This window comes from Anomalospiza imberbis, chromosome 3 (assembly GCF_031753505.1).
Source record: "Anomalospiza imberbis isolate Cuckoo-Finch-1a 21T00152 chromosome 3, ASM3175350v1, whole genome shotgun sequence".
Taxonomy (NCBI): Eukaryota; Metazoa; Chordata; class Aves; order Passeriformes; family Viduidae; genus Anomalospiza; species Anomalospiza imberbis.
In genome coordinates, this window is record NC_089683.1 from 107,477,138 (window position 1) to 107,498,881 (window position 21,744).

The window sequence follows — 21,744 nt, forward strand, 5'->3', positions numbered from 1 at the left end:
CACAGTTTCATCAGGTAAAGCACAACTGCTGGACATCTTTTCACGGTCTGACAGCCTGAAATGTAGCACAAAGGTGTCAAATGACACAAATGAGAACAAATGGAGATACCTCAGGTGCTTCAAAATAAGATGTCAATATGCTGAAAAATCAATACCTAACTCCAGCAACTCAAGTCAAGGAAATTAACTTGCCTGATTCCTCCAGCTATCCTAGCTAGAAGGAAGATTAGTAGGAAGACTGAGCAGGGAGGTTGTCAGCACAGCTGGGTCTGAGCATCACCCCCTTTCTGGATTGCTGGTACCTTAGTATGATGCCTCCATCAACCCAGCTGGTCTGGAGAGGTCAGAAAACTGAGGAGGACTTGCTGTTATGAGTGTACAGCAGCTTCATTGCTTTTTGTTTTGCTCTTTTCTGAGCATTGAAAGGTCTCTACAGGTGACACATTCTCATTGGTGCTGGCCCAGTAATGAGAGCTTCCCACATGGGCTTCCCACATGGCTGTCTTGCAGGAATCTCTAAGACACAAGGATCAGGGGTGCAACCCTTCCAGCATTAATTCAGATTTATTTTCAGCATGCTCTGATCAAGAGGATATGAGGCCAGGGTAAGCACTGGCATGGTCCCTCTCCCTCATCTGGGTTCAGATCCTCATTGCTCCAAGTTTTGCATGGCTGCTGCCATCACACCTCAGTTAAGCCTTTGGCCCTTCTTCTTGTGATCTCACCTCACAGATCCATGGTGTTTTGCTGTGGTCCTTACCCACACACCCAATTCTTCCTTTAGATATCAGGAACTTCTGCCTGGTGGTCACATTGATCTAACCAGCTAGATTGCCAAAAGAGACCAGAGCTGTGCTCTCATTTTTTTGGGACTTCCTCCTTGGAACAGCAGTTATTTTACAATTATCCTCATATGAGCATAGCTAACAGCTTCCACACTCATACTGGTCTGGTAAAACTGGCATCCTCTGTGGTTTTTATTTACCTCTCTGTCTTCCAAGGCAGTAACTGTCCAGTGTGTGGTAGGTACAGCTATTGTGGTCTTTTTAAACCGTTGTCAATGTTTTTAATGCCTGTATCATCATAAATCTGCTTGCACATAGAAACCTGAGTCTTGAATTGCAGATGACTGAGGTTACTGGGAGGTTACAGACATGTCTCAGTTACTCAGTTACAGGTACTGCAGGCTCCTGCAGCTGGAACACAGCTGTTTTTCAGGTAAATGTCCAAACATTTGGATGCTTTTGTAGCTTGGTTTTGAATCTTCTGGCAATGCAATATGGGCAAGTTTGCTTTAAAAAGAAAAGAAAGTTAAAGGAAAAAGTCTTTAAACAATATTCCTAGTATTGCCTGCTTCCAGCATGGCATAAAATAGATTTCCTGGATGCAGTTCTGCTTGCAGATCCAGCTGGCTCTTGAAGTGTGTGAGCATGAAAAGCAGATTATAAGAAATACATATATATCTTGTACCTATCTAAAGGAACCCAAGTTATCTTAGAAATTGATGCATATAGAGATCACAAAATCTGCTCAAGAAACTGTTCCCTCTGGCATTAAACACAGCCAATGTTTAACAGTACTAAGTTAAAGGTGTGATGTTTAAGACACAGGAAATCTTTCCAAGGAGAAAAGAACTTTCAAGGGGAGCCTGGGGGAGAGATATTCATGTCAAGATTTGGCTGTAAAATATGGTTAATGCCATTTGTTATTATCACAACTGCTGTGGGATATTTAACCACCAGAGGTAGCCATGACCTGAGGCTGATATCTGATCCTGGAAGCAGCAGTGCCATGCAATGTATTAGATTGCCAGAACCATTTCCTTCTTGTAATGAGGTCTGCCATTCAAGGATAGATATAGCTTGCTCTTGCCCAGCTTGTGAATCCAACTAGATCACCAGTGCACAGCTGAAAAAAAAGGGAGAAGGATCTGCATGTAGGAGGGAAGGAAATCAGCCACACATAGTCACATTCCAAAAGTGAGAATGAGCACAGAATGCCTTTGCTTTTTGGCAAAGGTTTGGTCACAGCTTCGGGTGTCAAAGCCAGTTTGCTCCGTGCTAACCTGCACCTGTAATCAGCTGGATACATATCCATCTCCTCCAAGAGGAGAAGGCAGGATGGCATTGGCACTTTCACACCTCACAACTGACAAAGTCATTTAGAGCAAAGATAGTTCAGATTTTGCTCCTGTGTGCGAAGTTTGCCCTTTGAATGTTGTGATTTTTCTCTAGCTAGTCTTAGAGATAAGAAAACACAGCTGAGTCTTATCCAGGCCTGAAGAGGCTGGAGCACATCAGCTGCTTGCCATATTGCTGGAACACCTGTAGCATTTGCTTTGAAATCTAAATGCAGGCTGTTCACCTGTATTGCCAAGTACAACAGAAGCTTCCTTCTGGCTGGCAGGGTGGTATTAATTTAAAGAGAACACCATCTGTGAAGCCTTGGAGAGCAGCAGTCAGAAGAAACAGGTAGAGAGGTCACCAGGAAAAGTCTTGCTCTCATCGGGGTGCCTTGCCGCCTGCATCTATTACCCATCATTTCTAATTAGCAGCTGTATCTTGGGGAAAGCTACTCCTGTTTGCTTTTTGAAGATGCTGTTCTTATTAAGAGATTTTTTTGCTGAGCCTTGTAAGTTCAGTTTGTAAGCTTTCACAGGCATTTGGGGGGGTAATGGTCTTGGTAGCCCAGTAATTAAGAAGTCCTGTACCTCCCTGCTGCAGACTGCCCCTTGTATTTCTCCTTTCTTCTCAACACTACTACCAGATAGTTGGAGATTTTTCACCCTTTCAAAAAGCTTTGTATTTCCCCATCTCATCAAGCACATTTGTTTCTGCATTGTCACATACACTCTTTTATTATTACTCTTTAAGCTGTAACTGTACAGCTGCAAATGAGATTTAAAAAAAACCACAAAGCACAACTTTTTTTCCCTTCTTCCCTCCCTCCCTATAAAACATGAGAGCTAGCTGTTTAACCATGTGACGCACAGATTTTGTGTGGAATTCCAAATACCTCAGAGATAACTGTCACATAATTTTGCCACATAATTTAATTCAGTGGCTGGTGTTTTGCATTTACAGGTAGATGAGAGCATCCATCCATCAGGTGTTTGCGTCACTAGAATTAAATGCCTACTAGTTTATCTGCTCAGGAGATAAATATTTATATATCATTAAAATGGTTAGCTGTACATACATGGAAATGTGCATGGATGATGGGGGAAAATGTGTGAGAGGGTTTCCTTGCAGCCACAGAGGATGTGACCTCAATTACTGCAGTTTTCTCCCTGACACTTCCCTTCATGTTGTACATAAAGTGGTTGCTGCTGAGTGCTCGCTGCCCAGAGGAGGAAAGTGCCTTATCTAAGGCTAGATTAAAATGCTCTTCACATGCTATTCTGATTCTTGGCATTTTTTAAGCCACTGAGGGGAACAAAATGCAAAGAGTGTGTCTAAATGAATGCACAGTGTAGGTTTGTGTCATGGGGGAGTGTTATCTCTGTAATGGTGCTCCCTCCATTTTCATAACTCAGGCTGTGGCTGAAGAGGAGCACAGCTCCCCAGTGTATTAACATCCCTGTTTACAGACCTCGCGGCAATCTTTGAAGTGCTAATTGGCTTCCTTTTAATCGAGTTGTTGCATTTTTCTTTTCTATTTGTTTTCCACTAAAAGGAATGTTATTATTTTTATGATGGCTGGTGCTTAGTGGAGCTCCTCTGTATAAAGATAACAAGTGAGTTATGTGACCTGACATTCTCCCTTGGACTGTGCTTAGAACAAAGCAAGCCAGTGGCATTTCAAAGCCTGCTTTTAAAGTAGCTAGTTATATACTCTGTTTATCATAATCACTAGGAAATGCCATTTCTCTGGTATTTTGCATCTTCTCTTAATTGCCTGGGAGGTGGGCAAAAACTTATTGCAGGGATATTGGAACTAGATGATCTTTAAGATCCCTTCCCAAACTAGTCTGATTCTATGACCCCAGGACCCAAAGGACACGTGCAGAAAGCTTGAAGCTGCTCCATGTTTTCTGTATCCCTGTGCTGTCCAAGAACTTCAAGTAGTTGGGTCTGCTGCAGGCTTTGGGAAAGAAGAGGTGAGCTCTAAACCTTTGAGAGCAGCTACTGCAGGTGCAAATTTCTGGGCATGCTTTGGAATTGACATCTTGATTTTCCTCTTCCTGCCCTGCTGCTGGGAGTTGCTGAGGAGGCATTGCCTGGAGCAGCAGGGGCTCCCCAGTTGCTCACTGAGCACCCCTGCTGCTGATAACTTGGAATAAATCAGAATTTGGAGGGTATGTCCAGAGGAAAGCTGGAGGAAGGGGCAGGGGGCTGGTCCAGCCTTGGCTGTGCTCAACCAATGTGGCTGAGGATGCTAGAGGGACTGTCACCCAGCATCCCCAAAGCCTTGGTGATGAGGTTTGTGATGATGCTGTGTTCCTGCGAAATACTTTGTCTTTGATCCAATACTCTATATAACCAGGAATTGTGTTTTGGCAAGAAGGCAGCTCTTTTCCCCACATTTCACAGATTTCTACTTTCTGGAGACTTTACAGTTTTGTTGCTATAAACCATCACACACTGAAACTGATTGGCCCACTAGCAGCCTTTGGCAAAATTTTTGAAATAAAGCCACCTTTTTGAGGCCTGGTATTCAAATCACTGCTGTGCTCCCCTTGGGAGGGATGGCCTTTTGTTATAAGCGTTGTTTTGTCAGTGGAAACCTGCTTTCACATGGCTACACCCCCAGTGATCCAAGGACTGGACTGTAATGATGAATGTCAAAAAGTACTGCTGCATAGGCTTACTCTGGGGAAGCCATTCTGTGCACAGAATGTGATCCATGGCATGTGATCCAGTTCTTAACATTTCCTTCAGCTATTTGCACAGTTCTTTCATATGTGGGCTGTGAAAAGAGCTGCAGTAATTCAGGGTTTGTAAATCGGAGGACAGGCAGAAATAAAATGAGTCTAAACTTTTAGGCTTGCTATAGTAAATATGCCATGAGATGAAGAGTAGATAAACTGAATTTTGAGAACTTTAATTTAGGTTCATTTTCATTATACTTTCTATTGTACATTAATGGTTACACTGTTAAGTTGTCACTTAGAGTATGAATTGCTCTCTGTTAAGGAAATGAAACTTAAGTGAAGAATTTTTCTGATAAGAAATATAAATAGGAATATAGAAAGATAAGCAGGATCTTTTTACCTATTAGTACTATTAGTATTAATTAGGACTTTTACTATCATTAATGATTATTGCTGTATAGTCCAGTCTCTAAACTTAAACTGGAAATGCCGTTCAAAGTGCCCTTCACAGTTTTCTTTATCCAAGGAATGCACAGTCTAAATTCTATGATTTTGCATGCTCATCAGCCTAATTGGCTGTCCTTTTATGGACTGCCAATGCAGTGGCACCACTGTCTTACACATGGATTCTCTGTGACCAACCGGCTTCCTCCAGCTCTGCTGCTTAAAAAATAGCTTCCTTGCCTCTGCCAGAAGTACTTATGTCATGAATGACCAGTAAACATATTCTTAAATGCTTCCTGCTGGGTAATCAAGAAGCAGTTCCTCCTTGTTCCTCCCTCCATGAAAATGTCTGACAACATTGAAAAATACTCACGTCCTTTTAAACTGAGGGGGGTTTCACTTTTTCTTTTAATTTTTTAACAGCAATCTGGTAGCTTCAGTTTATAGTTTTGGCAAGAGCCAGCAACATTTCTCTGGAAATCTTGGGCTTCACAGGATACATTTGTATGACTCTCTGAAAACATTACATTTCCCATTGTACTATCTGTTCTTTTAAACCAGGAAAAACAAAGCATCATTTGATTCAGGAGAAAGTTTTATTAGAAATATTTTCATGGACTACACATGTGCCTTTGCAGTGGGTTCCCTGTACAGCAGGACCACCCCCTGCCTGCAGAATGCAGTAGCTGCAGTGGCTTTGTCACTGTGTCAGCTTCTGCCAGTCTCCAGCCTGAGCTAGACACAATACTTCCAAATTATGGCAGGTTTTATCAGGCTGAGGATCACTGCTTGGGTCCCTCATAAGATTTTCAACCAGTTCTCAGCATTGTCACAAATATCCAAGGTGATTTAAAACATCCCTATAAGGCACTAGGCTTATTTCTTCTCTACCACCCCAAATAATCTCTGCACCTGTAAAGTGAAATGCCACAGACTTTTTGGACTTAAAGCACATCTCATGTATGGACCTCTTTTTGGTGCTTACATCAAAATAACTGGGCAGCTAAGTTGGGAAGACCTAGATTTGCTATGAGCTATAAACTTTCTAGTGAAAGACCAATTCTCTGTCTAACAGACCCTCCCCTTTTAGGGTCTGTATCATTTAAAATAGGTTCTATGTCAAGAGAGCCATGCAAGGTATTTATTTCCTGTATTTTCTTAGATACATAAACATCCAGTGCACAGTTGTGAAAAAAATTTGTTTGGTCTTTTCAGATTGTCAGATTGATGTATTTTAGTGCACTGAAGTGTAGTAAAAAATGAAAATTGTACAACTATGAGCCATCTAGACTTTTAAGCCTACTCAGGAAATCAAGATATATATCTGAAATATATTTTTATATATTTAAAGAAATACAATAAAGCTTGTTTTTAAGATGGGGAAAGTTGTTGTTTTCAGTGCCCAACAAAACCATGATTCAAGGCCAGTGACTTAATTCTAGGTGACACCTCTCCTAATCCTTTATGGCTTAATCCTTCAGTTTTATCTGTGACTCTGAGGAAATGTCTGTCAGGGCTGAAGTCACCTGCATCAGGACATTAGCACTTCTGCATTCTTTTGAAATCTTCAGTAGCTCCTGTGAAAGTAAGAGTTGCCAAGGTATTTGTAGAGACTGTGGGCAGTGACAATCCTTATACCAGCGTACAAATTCTTGCAGACCTGGGCCATGTGCACATTTGTAGAGAGCACACATGTTACCTCTAATTCTTACCCTTGTGCTGTGTGCTGGCAAAAGCTCTGTATTACCTTCCAGCTGTGGGTATTCAAGAAGAAGAGGGGAAATTTTGCTGCTTTTTGACACAAGGCTGGAACCACTATGTCAGGTGGTTTTTTTATTCCTAAGCTCAAAATACTTGAAAGATATATAATGGAAAGGCTCTAGGCATCTGCAAGTTCCTAAGCTACGAAGGTTTTATTATGAATAAATCGTAAAGCATGGTCCAAATCCAGCAATCTGAAGAATTTAGCTTGAGGAAGTGTTTTTAGTGTTTGCATGTCACCCTGCTTTAGCAGGACAGAAGTCTGCCACTATCAGCTGCTAATGCAATTATTCTCTTCTGGTTTAATTGGTAGAAGTCTTGACTTTGGTGCTAAGATTGCAAATACAAGCCCTTATGTTTTCTGGCACCCCGTAGGAGGAAGCTGGCATTCCAGGAAGGGCTAAATATTCCAACATGCCAGCCTGGAATTCATTTTTCTATGGCCTGTGGTATTTCTGAGTATCCCACAGCCCTAGCTGCTACATTCTGGCTGACCTACAGGACAGCTCTTTGTAAGGAAAGAGCTCATCAGTTACGAAGAGGATTTGAGGAGGTGTTACTGACTAGTTTCAAGGAAAATGATAGTTATCTTTTTAGACTCAAGTCCGCTAGTTTTCATGATAGACACCAGTCTTATTAGGAGTTCTACAAATTCTCAGAATTCCCTCAAATTCTGTTGAGGGAAAGAGAATGGAAAAGCCAGATTGTTGGTTATAAGGTCAGTTAGCTTTCTAAGCACAGATTAAAGAAGTGGTGTTATCCTTAGTGCAGTGAGAATTGCCATAGATTTTTAAAGTCCATGTTTAGGATTCAAAATAGGTGCCCTGAATTTCAAAAATGTGGAGCACATCCAAAACACTTTTTGGAGTGAGCCCCCTTTGAAGCCAGATGGAGCTGCTAGAAGCTTGAAGCTTTTGAAAAAAGGGATCGAAACTCCCTTTTAAAGTGCTCCTAACATTAGTCAGCTATTGTTGAAAATGTTGACCTGTGTGTGCTGGCATCTGGAACAACCTCTATGTTAAAAGATAGTTTGATGGATAGAGGGGATATGATTTCCAGTGCTAAAGGGAAAAATCCTGCATCTTTTTGAAAGTGTATTCTCTGATAAGCAACATACAGAGATAGTTTTGTCCTCCTCTTTTCCCCCCTCTTTTTTTTTTTCTTAAAGATTTTTGTTCAGACTCTGTGTTATATGGTTTTGGCCTCCAGTTTCTATTTGCTACCTTGAGGTATAACAGAACTTTGAGAACTTTTCAGTAATATGGAGCAAAGGCAGGATGGTTGAGGAAAAACATGTCTCAGCTTTCAAAAAAAGTTGCTCCAGTTTTTACCCAATGTCACAGTAATGATCTAGACATCTATTAACAGAACTTTGTTCAACTTCATATGCCTCTCCTTGTTGTCAATATTGTGTTCCATTTTAAGCTGCCAAATTTAGGTTGGGGTTTCTGGATAAATATCAGGGAAGAATCTTTCTCCCACATTGCATATTGTTACTGCATATTAGTTAGATCCATACACTCTCAGCTGCTGTCCACTGCTACTTTGAAGCTCACTCTTCATAATTTTGGTAATAGTCTCCTTGAAAATAAATTGAACAGAGTATTTTCTAAGGCTACTCTTTTGCTCAGCAGTAATTTCTTTCAGAAGCAGTGGCCTCAGAATAAGTGGTTGCAAGCCAGAAGGATGAGAAGCCCCATCAGTACATTATCATAAGCTCGGGCAAATCCACCTTTTGCCCTGTGTGGATGGAGTGGGTTCTCTGTGAATGTGAGGATGCTTCTCTGAGAGGAACTCTTCTAACTTTCAGCTCTTGAGTGGTTTGAGGTTCTCTGAGGTTCTTCCCTTCTTCCCCATCTTTTCCTTATAATTTCTATTATTAATATTGTTTCTGTTCACTACTGGTAACCATCTGGTTCTTGCCCTGCTGCTCAAAGCTGAGGACTGACTCAGTCTCCTTTATGTTTGGAGTTATTACTTTGGAACAAAATGGAAAGTTTCTTTCCCTTTTTTTTGAAATAGTGTCACATTCTGACAAATCTGTCCTGCTTAGGAGATCCAGGATCTCTTTGCTGTCAGAGTCTGATTTTCTGTGGTTTTCTCAAGATCATTTGAAGTGCTCAGAAAATACAGTGAATACAAGACTGAAAAGGAATAGAGGCAGAGTATGTGCTGCTCATGGCAACACAGGCTATTAATTTGTTCTGGTTTTTAGTGGGTGAACCAAAGGGAAAGAAAGGCCTATTAAAGCACCTGGGCTCCCACATTGGTTCATCAAAATTAAGGCCAGGAGTCCTCACCACAGATTAACGGTGCAGAGAGGAATTAGAGCTGCTGGAGAGAGCTGTTATGCCACCAGGTATGTGGTGATGAGCCTGGTGAGTGTGTGGAGAACAGTGATATTGTGATGGGAGTAGAGGTGCAGATATCATTCTGGCAGGCAGCTGTCTTACAACAGGCTGGCTCATATGGCCGTGGAACTCAGAAGATATTTCTGGATGCCCAGCATCATTCCCTCTGGTAAAAGGTGTGCCCTAGGAAATATGTAAATGTTCTAAGGCTTACACAAAAGGGTCCCCTAGTGCTTTAATTCCACACACCTACACAGTTTTCAGGATGAGGCAGGTAGTGATCAGGAACTGAACCAAATCACTCATGAGTTTCACAAACAGCAGGAAAAAAAAAAGACAAAATGGTAAAGAGAGGTAAATAATCATACCATTTCTGTTCCCTTCACTCATCATAATGCTACTGAGCATACTATTAGCCTTATTTGTAGGCAGGGATGGAGCATAAGTGCTTTGGAAGCCATTAAGTACAGGTGATCTACTAGTTTGATCACAATCAGGCAACATTTAGTCATGTTAACAGCCAGCAATTGAGGGATGAGATGAAATTTTCTGGGTGCTCCATTTCAAACATTCTATGCTGCAGGCTCCTTCTCTGATGAGGGTTTCACAAAAAGAGCATCTGGAAAACAATGACATGGCCTTTTACACATTTTTCCAGAATTAAAAAAAAATCAAAAAGGCTTTTCTTAAAACAATGTACCTTGCATTCATCAAGAGCCTGCTGTGTGCAGGTTTATCCTGTTTTTAGAGAGAGACAAAATACACAAAGCACTCCTGTTGGACATGAGTGATTTTAGATGTGCCAAATTATTATGACTCTTATGGACCATATTGCTGAGTGACAATCCTCACTAGCCTCCCATTCTCACCTTTGAAGAATGGTTGGCACAATGAGATTTTACTAACAGTACGTTTAATAAAAGGCTTGAAGGGGATAGGGATAAGCAGATCTTAGACACTTTTAAATTGTATTTTTTTTTTAATTGCTGTTCAGCTTGAGCTAGGAATAACAGTGGCTGGGAGCAGCATGATACCTTTAGGTACAGTTGTGTGCACAAACACAGAGAACAGAGAGCTGAGCTGACACACACTGCACTGGAGGGAAAGGGAGATTCATCACTCTTTGTTACTCTGGAAAATAGAAGTACAAACAGAAGCTTATTCTGGAAAGCCAAAATGCCAAAAAGGAGGGTACACACTCCAATTAACAATGAAGGGGCTGCAACACAAATCCAGAATGATGCTCACTCAGTGCATTGAAAAGCCCAGCAAAGCTGGTACCATAACCAGCACACCCTCCTTTGAAATCTCCATCCTGGAGTTTTCTTTCATCTCTGTGGAGCATAATTGCTGGGGACAGGGTGTTTGTTGATGAAGGTCTAGTATTCCTGATAGAACAGATGGAGTTGTTGGTTATTTACTGAGCCACACGGAATAGTGAGAGGCATGGTGGTGGCAGTGCCATTCCTGCAGATTCGGAACTGTCAAGCTTGACCTGCTCATTGCAGAAGGACAACAATGGAGAAAACTGCCCTCCAGCTCAAACATAAAGAAGTACAGATGGAAAAGGATTGCTGTTTTTTTTTTTTTTTTTTTCTTAGCGCCCCAAGAGCAGCAGGTTGGGTGCTTATACCTGTAAAGACATACAAAGAGACAGCACAAATATTTGATGAGGTAGAATCCGGTCTGATTAAAAGGGTCAGTCATCCCAGATGGATATCAAACAGGAGTAAAACAGAATCCTTGTATCACAGACAGCTTCTGTTTCTAAATGAGGCAGCAATTATAATGTTACTAAAATACTGCAGTAAACAAAGGATGTGAAGGCTTGACAGTCACATTAGCAAAGTGCTATAATGAAATGACTGGAAAGAAGGAAAAAAACAGCTCTGACTATTTACAGAGCAAGGAAATGGGAACTGGTTTTGACAGAAAAGACAATACAGCTGTTGGTCAGAAGAGTTTTGTCTGTTTTTTGGTTTTTTTTTTTTTTGGGTTTTTTGGGGTTTTTTTATTTGTTTGTTTGGTTGGTTTGGTTTTGTTACTGCAGATGAAAAATGGTGTGTTCCAATTTTAAACAGAGAAATTTGGATTTATTCTTTTTTAATGTGCCTGACTCTCTCAGAGTCTCACGATAAGGGGAAGCATATTTACAACTGAACTCAAAACAACAGTGGGTATGAATTGGAGAAATCTGGATTGTTCAGTATAGCTGAACACAAGTATATAACACAAGCAGAAGCAACTCCTTTATGAATAATTTACAGCTAATGAATTTCTTCAGGTTGCACATTGTCTGTGGGCAGGACAGTATTTTATTTGAATTCCTGCAGCAACACCCAGAATTGTGGAGCAGACTAGCTATGGGAATAATGGCATTGCCATTTTGTCTGTAAAAATAGTAGTTTTCAGGATTCTTGTGATATTGCCAACTCTTTTCTCCCTCAAATATTCAGAATGATCTTAGGGCCAGGATTTCCCATTCATTACAAGACTTCTATAATTGGGTTTTTTTAAAGATTTAAGTTACCATGGAGTATAAGATTACACTGACAGAACGAATTTACACATGAAACTGGTTCTTCTGTTTGTCTTAAAGAGGGTTTCTGACATTATTAACAAGCTAGAAACTAATAGCAGGAGCTCAGATTCCTGGTTCAGAGCTCACTTGACATCCCTGACTCACATCCAATGCCAAGGCTTGTCTCGAAGGTTCTGCCAAGAGAACCCCCCTTGAAACTCATCAAAGAGAAATAAGCATCCTTAAGGTAGGCAGCTCAGAGTAGAAACTGAGTTTTTGGGTTGTTACAGCTTCTAATTCTGGATTGCTGCCTGCTTTTGTTGCTTGAAATAGATGTAAACCTTGTGCAAAGGTAGAAAGAGGATGATGAGGAAGACATGGGTTACACTTTTAACTTGTTAGAATTTATTGAGGCTTTGTAAAACAGATGCCTAACCTCTGTGTTAGGGCAATTTTAAAATCAATGCCAAGGTACCAACAGCTACCACAAGAGCTTCATGTTAGTCTTGTAAACAGTATATGAATTCAAAGGGGGAAAAAATCATCTCTAGAGAAAATGGTGTATTAACTGTAAGCACATGGAACAAGTGATTATTAAGGGAAAAAAATAAGAGATTATATAAGTGTGCACAGATTTCTGTCTTCCTGGTATGTACTTGTCTTATGCATTGGAAAATGCTGGGAGCCCTGCTTGCCCATGCCAGCAGCCCATTGTTTCTTAGTGCTGAGCTGATTGTGTGACCCGTTGGCAAAGGGTTCAGGTAATGAGCTCTGGCAGGAGCAAAATTGGAAATGAGAGTTGATATTGAAAGCGGTATCTCCTGGGCTCCCTCCCCCTCAGGAACTCTCAGCTCCTGCATGGACACCTGCCACCCTTTGCTTGTTTGTGCTTTAACCTGAAGGAATTAGACCAAGGGAGAGGCCTCATGAATAAATTGGTTGTCAAGGCAGTTTCTGGTATTGATCAAATTCTGCTGTTTATGTGAATTGGGCTGATCTCAGAGTGAACTTGAATTGACTGCACAGCAGGGGAGCTATTTTGGATAATACCCTTTCCACATGCATGGCAATATAGTGAATGTTCCTGTGTCCATCCCATAGTAATAATGAAGGAAGAAATTACATTTATATTAACTGAATTTGTAAATTTTCCCAAAAAATGAGATGGTAAACTGTGAAAATCTCCTCCCAAGATTTGCGGTGGTGCTCAGGTTAGTAAAAGTTTAAAACATTCTTCTGCCTAGGTTGCCCCTGAACATTGTTTCCCACTATAATTTTCTTGCTGACAATATCCAACAGTGAACTCCCAGTGTGAAAACCACTGATACTGCAACCATCCCCTCCTAAAAAAGGATGGGGAATCAGAGTTTCAGACATGGAAGGAAGGTGAAAAAGCAGAACAAAAGCAACTCTTCTGACAGTATTTATGATTCTAAACCTCTGAAAAATTTTTGCAGATCTGTTGATGCTGTTGTTACTCTTCCTAGCCTCTTTCTAGGTTTACCACCCCCCATCCCATGCCTGATGTTATCACTGCAAATGGAAGACAACTGGAACTAGGCACGTGTGTAGAAATTTACACATGCATACGTGTCCATAAAATTCTCTTTCATTAGCCTCCAACATCACCTCGCACTGTGCCAATAAACCTTTGCACCTGTCAGCTGCATGAGAGATTTCTGAAATGGAAAGCAAAAGGCCTTTCAGCAGTGTGGTGAAGCCAGGCATGCTGGCTAGTTAAAGTTCTTGTGATAAGGGCTGGGAACTTCATGTGGTCATCTTCAGGCAGTGACAAGAGGAGGAACTGGGAGGCCAGACGTAACCTGTCATATCATATCTCCTTTATTTGGTTAATACTTGGTGGTTTGGAGGAGTCAAAGTCAGATTCAGGGGCAGCAGCTGCCAGTCTGAGCATGCGGGTGTTTAGCAGACATCCCAAATACCTACATCAGACATCAGGGTGTCTTCATGAGTAGAGATGCATCCACTGCAGGCTGCACTCATGTAGAGACAGTCAATAGGACAAAGAGGAATGTTTTTAACATGAAAGAGTAGGTTTAAGACTGGATATTAGGAGGAAATTCTTTACTCAGAGGGCGGTGAGGCCCTGGCACATATTGCCTTGTGAAGCTGTCATTGCCCCATCCCGTGAATTGTTCAAGGCCAGGTTGGATGTGGCTTGGAACAACCTGGTCTAGTGGAAGGTGTCCCTGCCCATGGCAGTGGGATTGGAACTAAATGGTTTTTAAGCTTCCTCCCAGCCCACCTGATTATTCTGAGATTTTTCAAAATTTTATTTTTCACAGAGCTGCTTCCCTCAGATAATCAAAATGTATCACAATTATAATGTCTGTGTATCTTCCTTCATTAATCAGTGTTTTCATGGTCCCTCAAATTTCATATTGATTTTGCCAGGAGAAGTCAGGCAGGGATTTTGAAACACCTGTTCAGTCTTGTATTTGACAAATTCCTGCCATATACATATTATTCGTGTAGGGTCACCTGGGTTTATCTTTTGCATGAGCCAAAAAGACAGGTGGGTGAGCACTGGGAAGTCTTGGGGATGTTGGTACATAAAAAACCACAGGAGATAACCCCGCTCACTCTCATGAATTCCCTGGAGAAGCATCTGGAGCTTGATGCACCCACAAAGGGGCCATTTCAGGCAGATATGCAGCATTCTCAGTCACAGATGTTTACAGGCATTTTGTTTATGTCTGTGGGGAGATGATTTTAAACCAGTGAGGAAGAGGTGAAGCTGGTGGTATGATGATCCACTGAAAAGTTTCTGCATGAGAAATAAGGTCTGTTAAAATGATAAGTAACATTTCTATCACTGTAAAATCATCCACCCCCCAAACTTGGTAGGACTGTAGGTCAGGCATTGGAATAGGCTGCCCAGGGAAGCGGTGGAATCCCCAACCCTGGAAATGTGAGTGGAGGTAGTACTTGAGGACATGGTTTTGTGGTGTACTTAGCAGTCTTGGGTTAACAGTGGGACTCTATCTTAGACATCTTTTCCTACCTTAATGAGTCTATGATTCTGTGATTCTATAGGTAGTGTGGCAGAAGTTGCCAGTGAAAATAGAATTGGCCATCACAGCAAGCAAAGAGAAAACTAAAGTCTCCATTATGCCATTGTTTTGCAGATAAAATTAGAAGGAAAAGTGGCTGAAATTTTCAGTAGTAGATATATTTTTATGGACAAAATAAATGCTGTACACTCCAGTGAACTTAAAAACCCCACTTTAGAATTCCAGAGGAGAAAGAAGGAGGTTTTTGAGAGACGGTGAAGGTTTCATCTGTGTTGTTGAATGGGTGAATTATTTCAGTTTATGAATGAAATGTTTCTGAAATATGAGTCCTTACTACACTCTGCTGTCTCATTATAACCACCCAAATGCCTGGATCCCTTAGTGACCAATCACCTTATATCCTAGAGTTCAGTCACAGGATGAGTGCAACAGGCTTTACAGTGGCTAAAGAAGTAGAGAAGTAGAATGATGGAATGTAAATAAAAATTGGCTTCTTAGCCAATGGCAGAATAGTAGAACTCTGTCTAAAACAGCAAATTCATTGTTTTTCCTTTTTAAATTTTGTTACGAGTTTGAATCTAAGCTTCCAGACATGCCTGAGGCAGAAGAGATAAAAATATTGAGTTACAGTGATAAAATGCATTTTCCTACATTCATATTCTAGTTTGTGTTTGGCTACCCGGTGTATTTGAACACTTCACTCTATTTGTTTTCTTTCTGCTGGCTGTAGAAACTTTATAACTGTGATTAAGTCCCCATCATATATTTCATTTTATGAGCAGAAGGGATTCTTTAAAAGTGATGAGAAAAGAATGGTGGGGAGGCAGAAGCACACACCATGATGTGATTTTAACAATATCAGTTAAAAAATAATTTAGGCAATTGTTTTCAAGTCGTGTTCTCCCTATATCCTTTGCCCTCTTCTCTAGTGGGTGCCACTATACAACAGTGGAGTCTACAAAGGTAAGAGCTTGCCAGAAGGAAAAAAAAAAGCCAGGTGTGGTGTGAAGAGTCAGAGAATTAGATATTAATCAAGTACTGTGAGTATTGATTTTTCTCCTTCTTTGGCTTATATTATAGGGATACAAGAGCAAGAGGAAACTTCCGTGGAGCCTATGAAAATTGACCTCGCAAGTCAAGCAGCAGATGTTTCAAATAAGGATGGTATGTTGTTCTGTTATTTTCAATTATTTTTTTTTAGGGTAATGGCTTTAATCTGATAAAGAGGGTGTTTAGACTGGATATTAGTAAGGAATTTTTCACTATGAGGGTAGCGAGGCAGTGCAACAGGTTGTCCAGAGAGCTGTCTATTCCCCCTTCCTGGAAGTGTTCAAGACCAGGCTCATGGGGGCTTGGAACAACCTGATCTGGTGGAAGGTGTCCTTGCCCAAGGCAGGGGAGTACGACTACATGGTCTTTAAAGTCTTTTCCAAGCAAAACCATTCTATGACTCTGTATATTGTCCTGAAGTTGATATCTAGCATTGCCTTTCTAGAGTTTGTTTCTATGTTTCCTCCTAAAAAAAATTGAGCTATATTTACAGTCTCTTCAGCTGAGTCTTTCTGAGAGGTTACACCATCTCTACTGTCTTGTGAGTCTGGTGGAAGTAACCTTCAGCACTGTAGCCCTGCTTTTTAATTTGATTGGATTAACGTGTTCAGTTGGTATGTTCTACACTGCCTGCCCTTTAATTAAGTAATATTTTAGACCCACTGTAATGTTGGTCTTGATATAGAATTGGCCAAGAGGTTGGGGGTCTAACTGCAGTCAGAGGATTATTTCTGAATATTTTTGTGCTGCTGCTCAACTTCATCAAGGGGGAAGTGTTTGGAAGTATAACCACTCTGATCTTGTATGTTGTTAGTCTCATTCTTGGTCAGCTGTGAGACTTTTACTGTTAATAAAACAACCACAATTTAGTTGACCCAACAGCAGTTCCATTCAGGTTTGTGGACATAATCAACACACAATTCCTTACTTGGAAATTACATTCCTCCAACATTGATCTCAGTGAGCCCATGACCCATCTGTGTGGCAAATTCCAGCAAGGGCTGAGTAGTAGGATGCTACTCAAAATCTACAGTGTAATATCCTTGTAAACAAAAAATAATTTACCTCCTTGACTCATCCTGTGTGTAATAAATTATGGTGGGAATCAGCATATTGGTGCTTAGGCTTTGGTGAGGCCTTTTTCTCTCATTTTGGTCAGCTCTTGTAGTGTAACAGAGCTACATACAGGGTTTTGTTGGGTTTTACACACAGGGGCATTTTTACTGCTCCAAACAGCAGTGGGTTTGGGATTGGGTGTCCAATCCTCATTTTGTACCTACAGACTCCTCTCTGTAGTGAAGGCTATTTTTTAACTCTTTCATTAACCTCCTCAACAATGACATAATATAAATTGAAGGGACACTTTTATACATCTCAAAGACAAACCAATTATATTGTTTTTGCTATTAGTTACACAAAGAATATGATGCTGATTTCCTTTCTCTGATGTCAGACTGTCCTGCAGCATTTGAATTGGTGACTGATTAGATACTGGCCTGTAAAGAAGTTTGCAAGCACAGGAAAAGCAAGTGTGCATAATGAACTTTTCTTTATTAAAAATGCTAGAGATTATGCTATTACAAGTAGAAGTGCAGAATAAAGCCAAAGTAGCCTTCTTGACTCATTCTTTGAACAAACCCAAAAGTCATAGCACATTAAAACATTTGAATTGTGAATCCAGGGGATACTTTGGGCTACTTAGTGAAAACAAATACAAATTTACTAAAGGAATATCTTAAGGGATTTCTGGCTGGAAAGGAAAGTGATTGCATAGCTGTTTCAACATGTGCCCATAGGAAAGGACAGAAGGACCAGCTAGCAGTTTCTGAAATGAGGATCCTGATAGCTTTCTCTGTTTCAAATCTGGCTTATCTTGTAATGTCTTCTACATATGACTCACCTTGTACCTTCCTTTACTTTGAACTTTCTAAGTTACATGAAAGAACAGGAAAAGGGTGTTTGCTTAGGCAGCCAAAAAGTACTTCAATTGTCAGGGAAGTTTTTATTTCTAGACAGCTTAAATTGCTATTAGGATTATGTTACAGGGTGGTTTTCCTTGTGGACATATACTGCATGTTTAAAAAAAAGAGAGAGGAAGGGATCAAACTCATTCCCTTTAACAGTAATTTTTATGTAAATTGCCAATTTTTTCTCTGGTCCCCTTCTTTCCGCCCCAGGAGATCTCATTGCTTCAGAGCTGAAAGCACAAGCATGTATCACTGCATCCCCCTTGGCAGCCCAGCTCTTGTGGTTTAATTTCACGTTCAAGGGCACAGTGGAAAGTGCATTAGAGATGCAGAGAGTTTAGACAGCTTAGGTGGATCTCAATATTGTTCATCCAGTGGGCAGGTCCACGAGAGTGATATATTTGAGAAATTACTATTATTTGAGACCTGGGATTGATTCTTCATCAGGAAAACTGTCAGAAGGTGCATCTGTAGCCTGGAATAGGGCTATGTATACAGACACATATTTGTCCTGCCCATTTCCATCAGCCATCAGAGCAAAGACCCTTGTATATTAAATTTCTTGTACCCAGGACAGATTTGCTGATTAGTTTATTTTAATGATGGCAATCCCCACCTTTGGTGATTAAGTTCTTAGATGGTATTTCCGTAACAGCAGCCTTCTTTTTCCTTCCTTTTTTTTCTTTTTTTCTCTCTCTCTCTCTTTCTTTATTTCTTTCTTTCTTTTTCTTTTTTCCTTTTTTCCTTTCTTTCCTTTCTTTCCTTTCTTTCCTTTCTTTCCTTTCTTTCCTTTCTTTCCTTTCTTTCCTTTCTTTCCTTTCTTTCCTTTCTTTCCTTTCTTTCCTTTCTTTCCTTTCTTTCCTTTCTTTCCTTCCTTTCCTTCCTTTCCTTCCTTTCCTTCCTTTCTTCCCTTCCCTTCCCTTCCCTTCCCTTCCCTTCCCTTCCCTTCCCTTCCCTTCCCTTCCCTTCCCTTCCCTTCCCTTCCCTTCCCTTCCCTTCCCTTCCCTTCCCTTCCCTTCCCTTCCCTTCCCTTCCCTTCCCTTCCCTTCCCTTCCCTTCCCTTCCCTTCCCTTCCCTTCCCTTCCCTTCCCTTCCCTTCCCTTCCCTTCCCTTCCCTTCCCTTCCCTTCCCTTCCCTTCCCTTCCCTTCCCTTCCCTCCCCTTCCCTTCCCTTCCCTTCCCTTCCCTTCCCTTCCCTTCCCTTCCCTTCCCATCTCTTCCTTCCTTTCCTTCGCTTCCCTTCTTTCTTCTTCCACCAAAGTTCTAGAGATTACTAAGGCAATTTTCACTTTCCAGCTTGTATTAGTCAAATCAAACTTTTCACAATGGGGTTGCTCCATCATCTTTTTTGTGTCAAGACTGTGGAAAGCTGCATCCTGATTTAAACCAAAACACTAGTATTTTGGTGTCATCTGCTGTCCAGGTCTACAGCATAATAGCCTAGGCTAAAGAAATGCACTAACTCTCTTGCAGATGACTTTAACTTGGCTCTCCAGTCTCCCATTTGCCTGTCTTCTCCTCTTATATGCTGTGCTGTCATAGCTGGCTAGCTTTAAGCACACAGCTCTCTTGCAGGGATGAGGAATAATGTTGCACTGCCAAAGCACAACCCCCAGGTCAGCAAAAACCACAGTGCTGTTATGGATGGGAATTATTTGCTGGGTTATTTCTTCTCCTCTTGCAAGGAACTTTCTTTTGGGGGAGAAATCCCGGCCCAGTCATCATTTGAGAGTTGATCATTTTGTCCCTCAATGGGTCAAAATTTAAAAGAAATCAGTCAGAGAAAGTCCATATCCATTGTGCAGAGATGTCCATTTCTGGCATAAAAACCATCTGGAGGTTTTTCTGAAGGTGCAGAAGGAGGTGCAGGTAAAACTGAATTTAGAAGACGTGCTTTTTTTTGCACTCCAGGTGCTTCTCAGAGTTGTTGGCTGATGTAGCATGTTATGGGGAGGTGCAACCAGACTGCTAAATTGAGCTAGCAGTTTAAAACCTCTAAAAACCTTGCTTATCAGGGAGAAGCCCTATTTCAGCTTGTGATGTGATTGGATGTAGAACACCCAGGGCTAATGATGCCTTTCTGACACCACCTTGTGCTGAGAGGAGCAGAGGACTGTGAGTCACATCCCCACCATACCTGGTGGCAGTTCTTCCCTGTGTTCTTGTGCTATGTGCTTCACTGCTGTGTTTCACTGTGTTTCCAGCTAAACAGAGAGAATTGTGTGGAATCATAGTGGCACATGTTGGGGTTCACTCTGCAGAAGCCCATCCTTCAGCCAGACCTCCCTGCCCTAGTAGAGCTCATGCAAAGAGCTGAGCTCCAACACAAATACGTAGGAAAAGGTTCATCTGGGATGCTGACAGAGCCTCACCACAGGTTTCAAGTCCAGATTTATTTTGCAGGAGGTTTCTGTAGAACGTGAGTGAAGGCTGACAGTATTTTCAACAAATACTGCCAGTGAAGCTGTCCAGCATGATGAGGCTGGGAGAGGATGCTGCTGTCAGTGTGCAGCAGCCTTCCTTCAGTGATATTTTTATTAAGCATTCTGCCTTTTCCATGCAAATATTGTTAAAGAACACAAGCTTGTTAAATGTGATGTGCATCAGAGCTCTGTAATCAGGAGAGGATACTTTTCGTATTATTCATCACATACAGCCAGGAAGCCATTACAGTATCTTCTCTGCATATGGGTGATGAATAATTTACAAATAATTAATCAAAACTGTAACAGGTACATTGGCATAATATTGATTCAGAAAAGACAGCATACTGCCTGGCTGGAAGTAGCATCATTATTGATTCTGGGGTTTTTTCCTTCCTCTCTCCCATCTCAATTTCCAAATATTCTACTCATGTTTGAGGTTCTTCCCTGTCACCCATATCAAATGCCTCACAATCTACAGGTGATAAAACAACACAAGCCCAGAGTAAAGAAACAAAAAATGGTTTTACTATAAATGGCTTCATTCAAATTCAGTGCAGAACAAATACTAGATATTAGTCTTAAAACTGCAGGTATTTATGTTTAGCCTCACTATGACAAATCACACCTGCCATAATTTAGATGACAGATGTGACAAATGTCATAGTGAAATTAGTTTAGGCCTTCTATTTAATTTTTTTTTAATTTTAAATGAAAATAAGATTGCCTTTTAAATGGATCTTACACTAACAAACTATTATTGTAGGAGTATAGTGGCATTGCCTCTGAATCCTCCGCTAGGTTCCAGCAATTTGCTGTTCAAGAACTTCTGGAAGCAGCATCTCTGTAACTGAGATGGCATCAAAAGTGTCACAGCTTGACTCCTGTAATTTAGGGGCATGATTTAGTGGGACTTGGCAGTGTTAAGTTTTTGGTTGGGTCTTTTCCAACCAAAATGATTCTGTTTGTCTATGGAAATGGATTTATGTTCATCCTGCGGCTCAACCTGAGTCCTACCAGGGACTTTGTCAGAAGCCAGCGTTTGAATCAGAGGGTCAAGGTTTGAATGAGAGGGTCAAGACCACTTAGTCCAGCAAAACTCTAGATCACTCTTTGGCAATACCTGTATCTCTGTGGCCTACAGAAAGGCATGAAGGTCCTTTTGACCTTGAGCTGGACTCCTTGGTTAGGTGCCAAAGTCAGACTGGTTGGATGTGGACCAAAGAGCAAATCTAGAGCCAGAGGCTTACATTTCTAGTGATGCTAAGGCCTTCTTCCTTGCAGGACTGTTTTTCATAGTGTCCAGGGAACTCCAGGTTGGGATGGGTCCCCTAAGAGACCTATTTGATGACTTAAGAGATTTCTTAATGCAATAAATGT

At 41.1% G+C, this 21,744-nt stretch overlaps 1 protein-coding gene across 1 annotated transcript in view; it reads left to right on the plus strand.

The window, feature by feature from the left end:
- Positions 1 to 21,744, plus strand: part of MACROD2 (mono-ADP ribosylhydrolase 2) — an 853,971-nt gene that overhangs the window by 827,022 nt on the left and 5,205 nt on the right. The window contains exon 17 of the mRNA XM_068186328.1: positions 16,006 to 16,089. Coding sequence (XP_068042429.1) covers positions 16,006 to 16,089 — 84 coding nt within the window. The remainder of the gene's footprint in view (positions 1 to 16,005; positions 16,090 to 21,744) is intronic.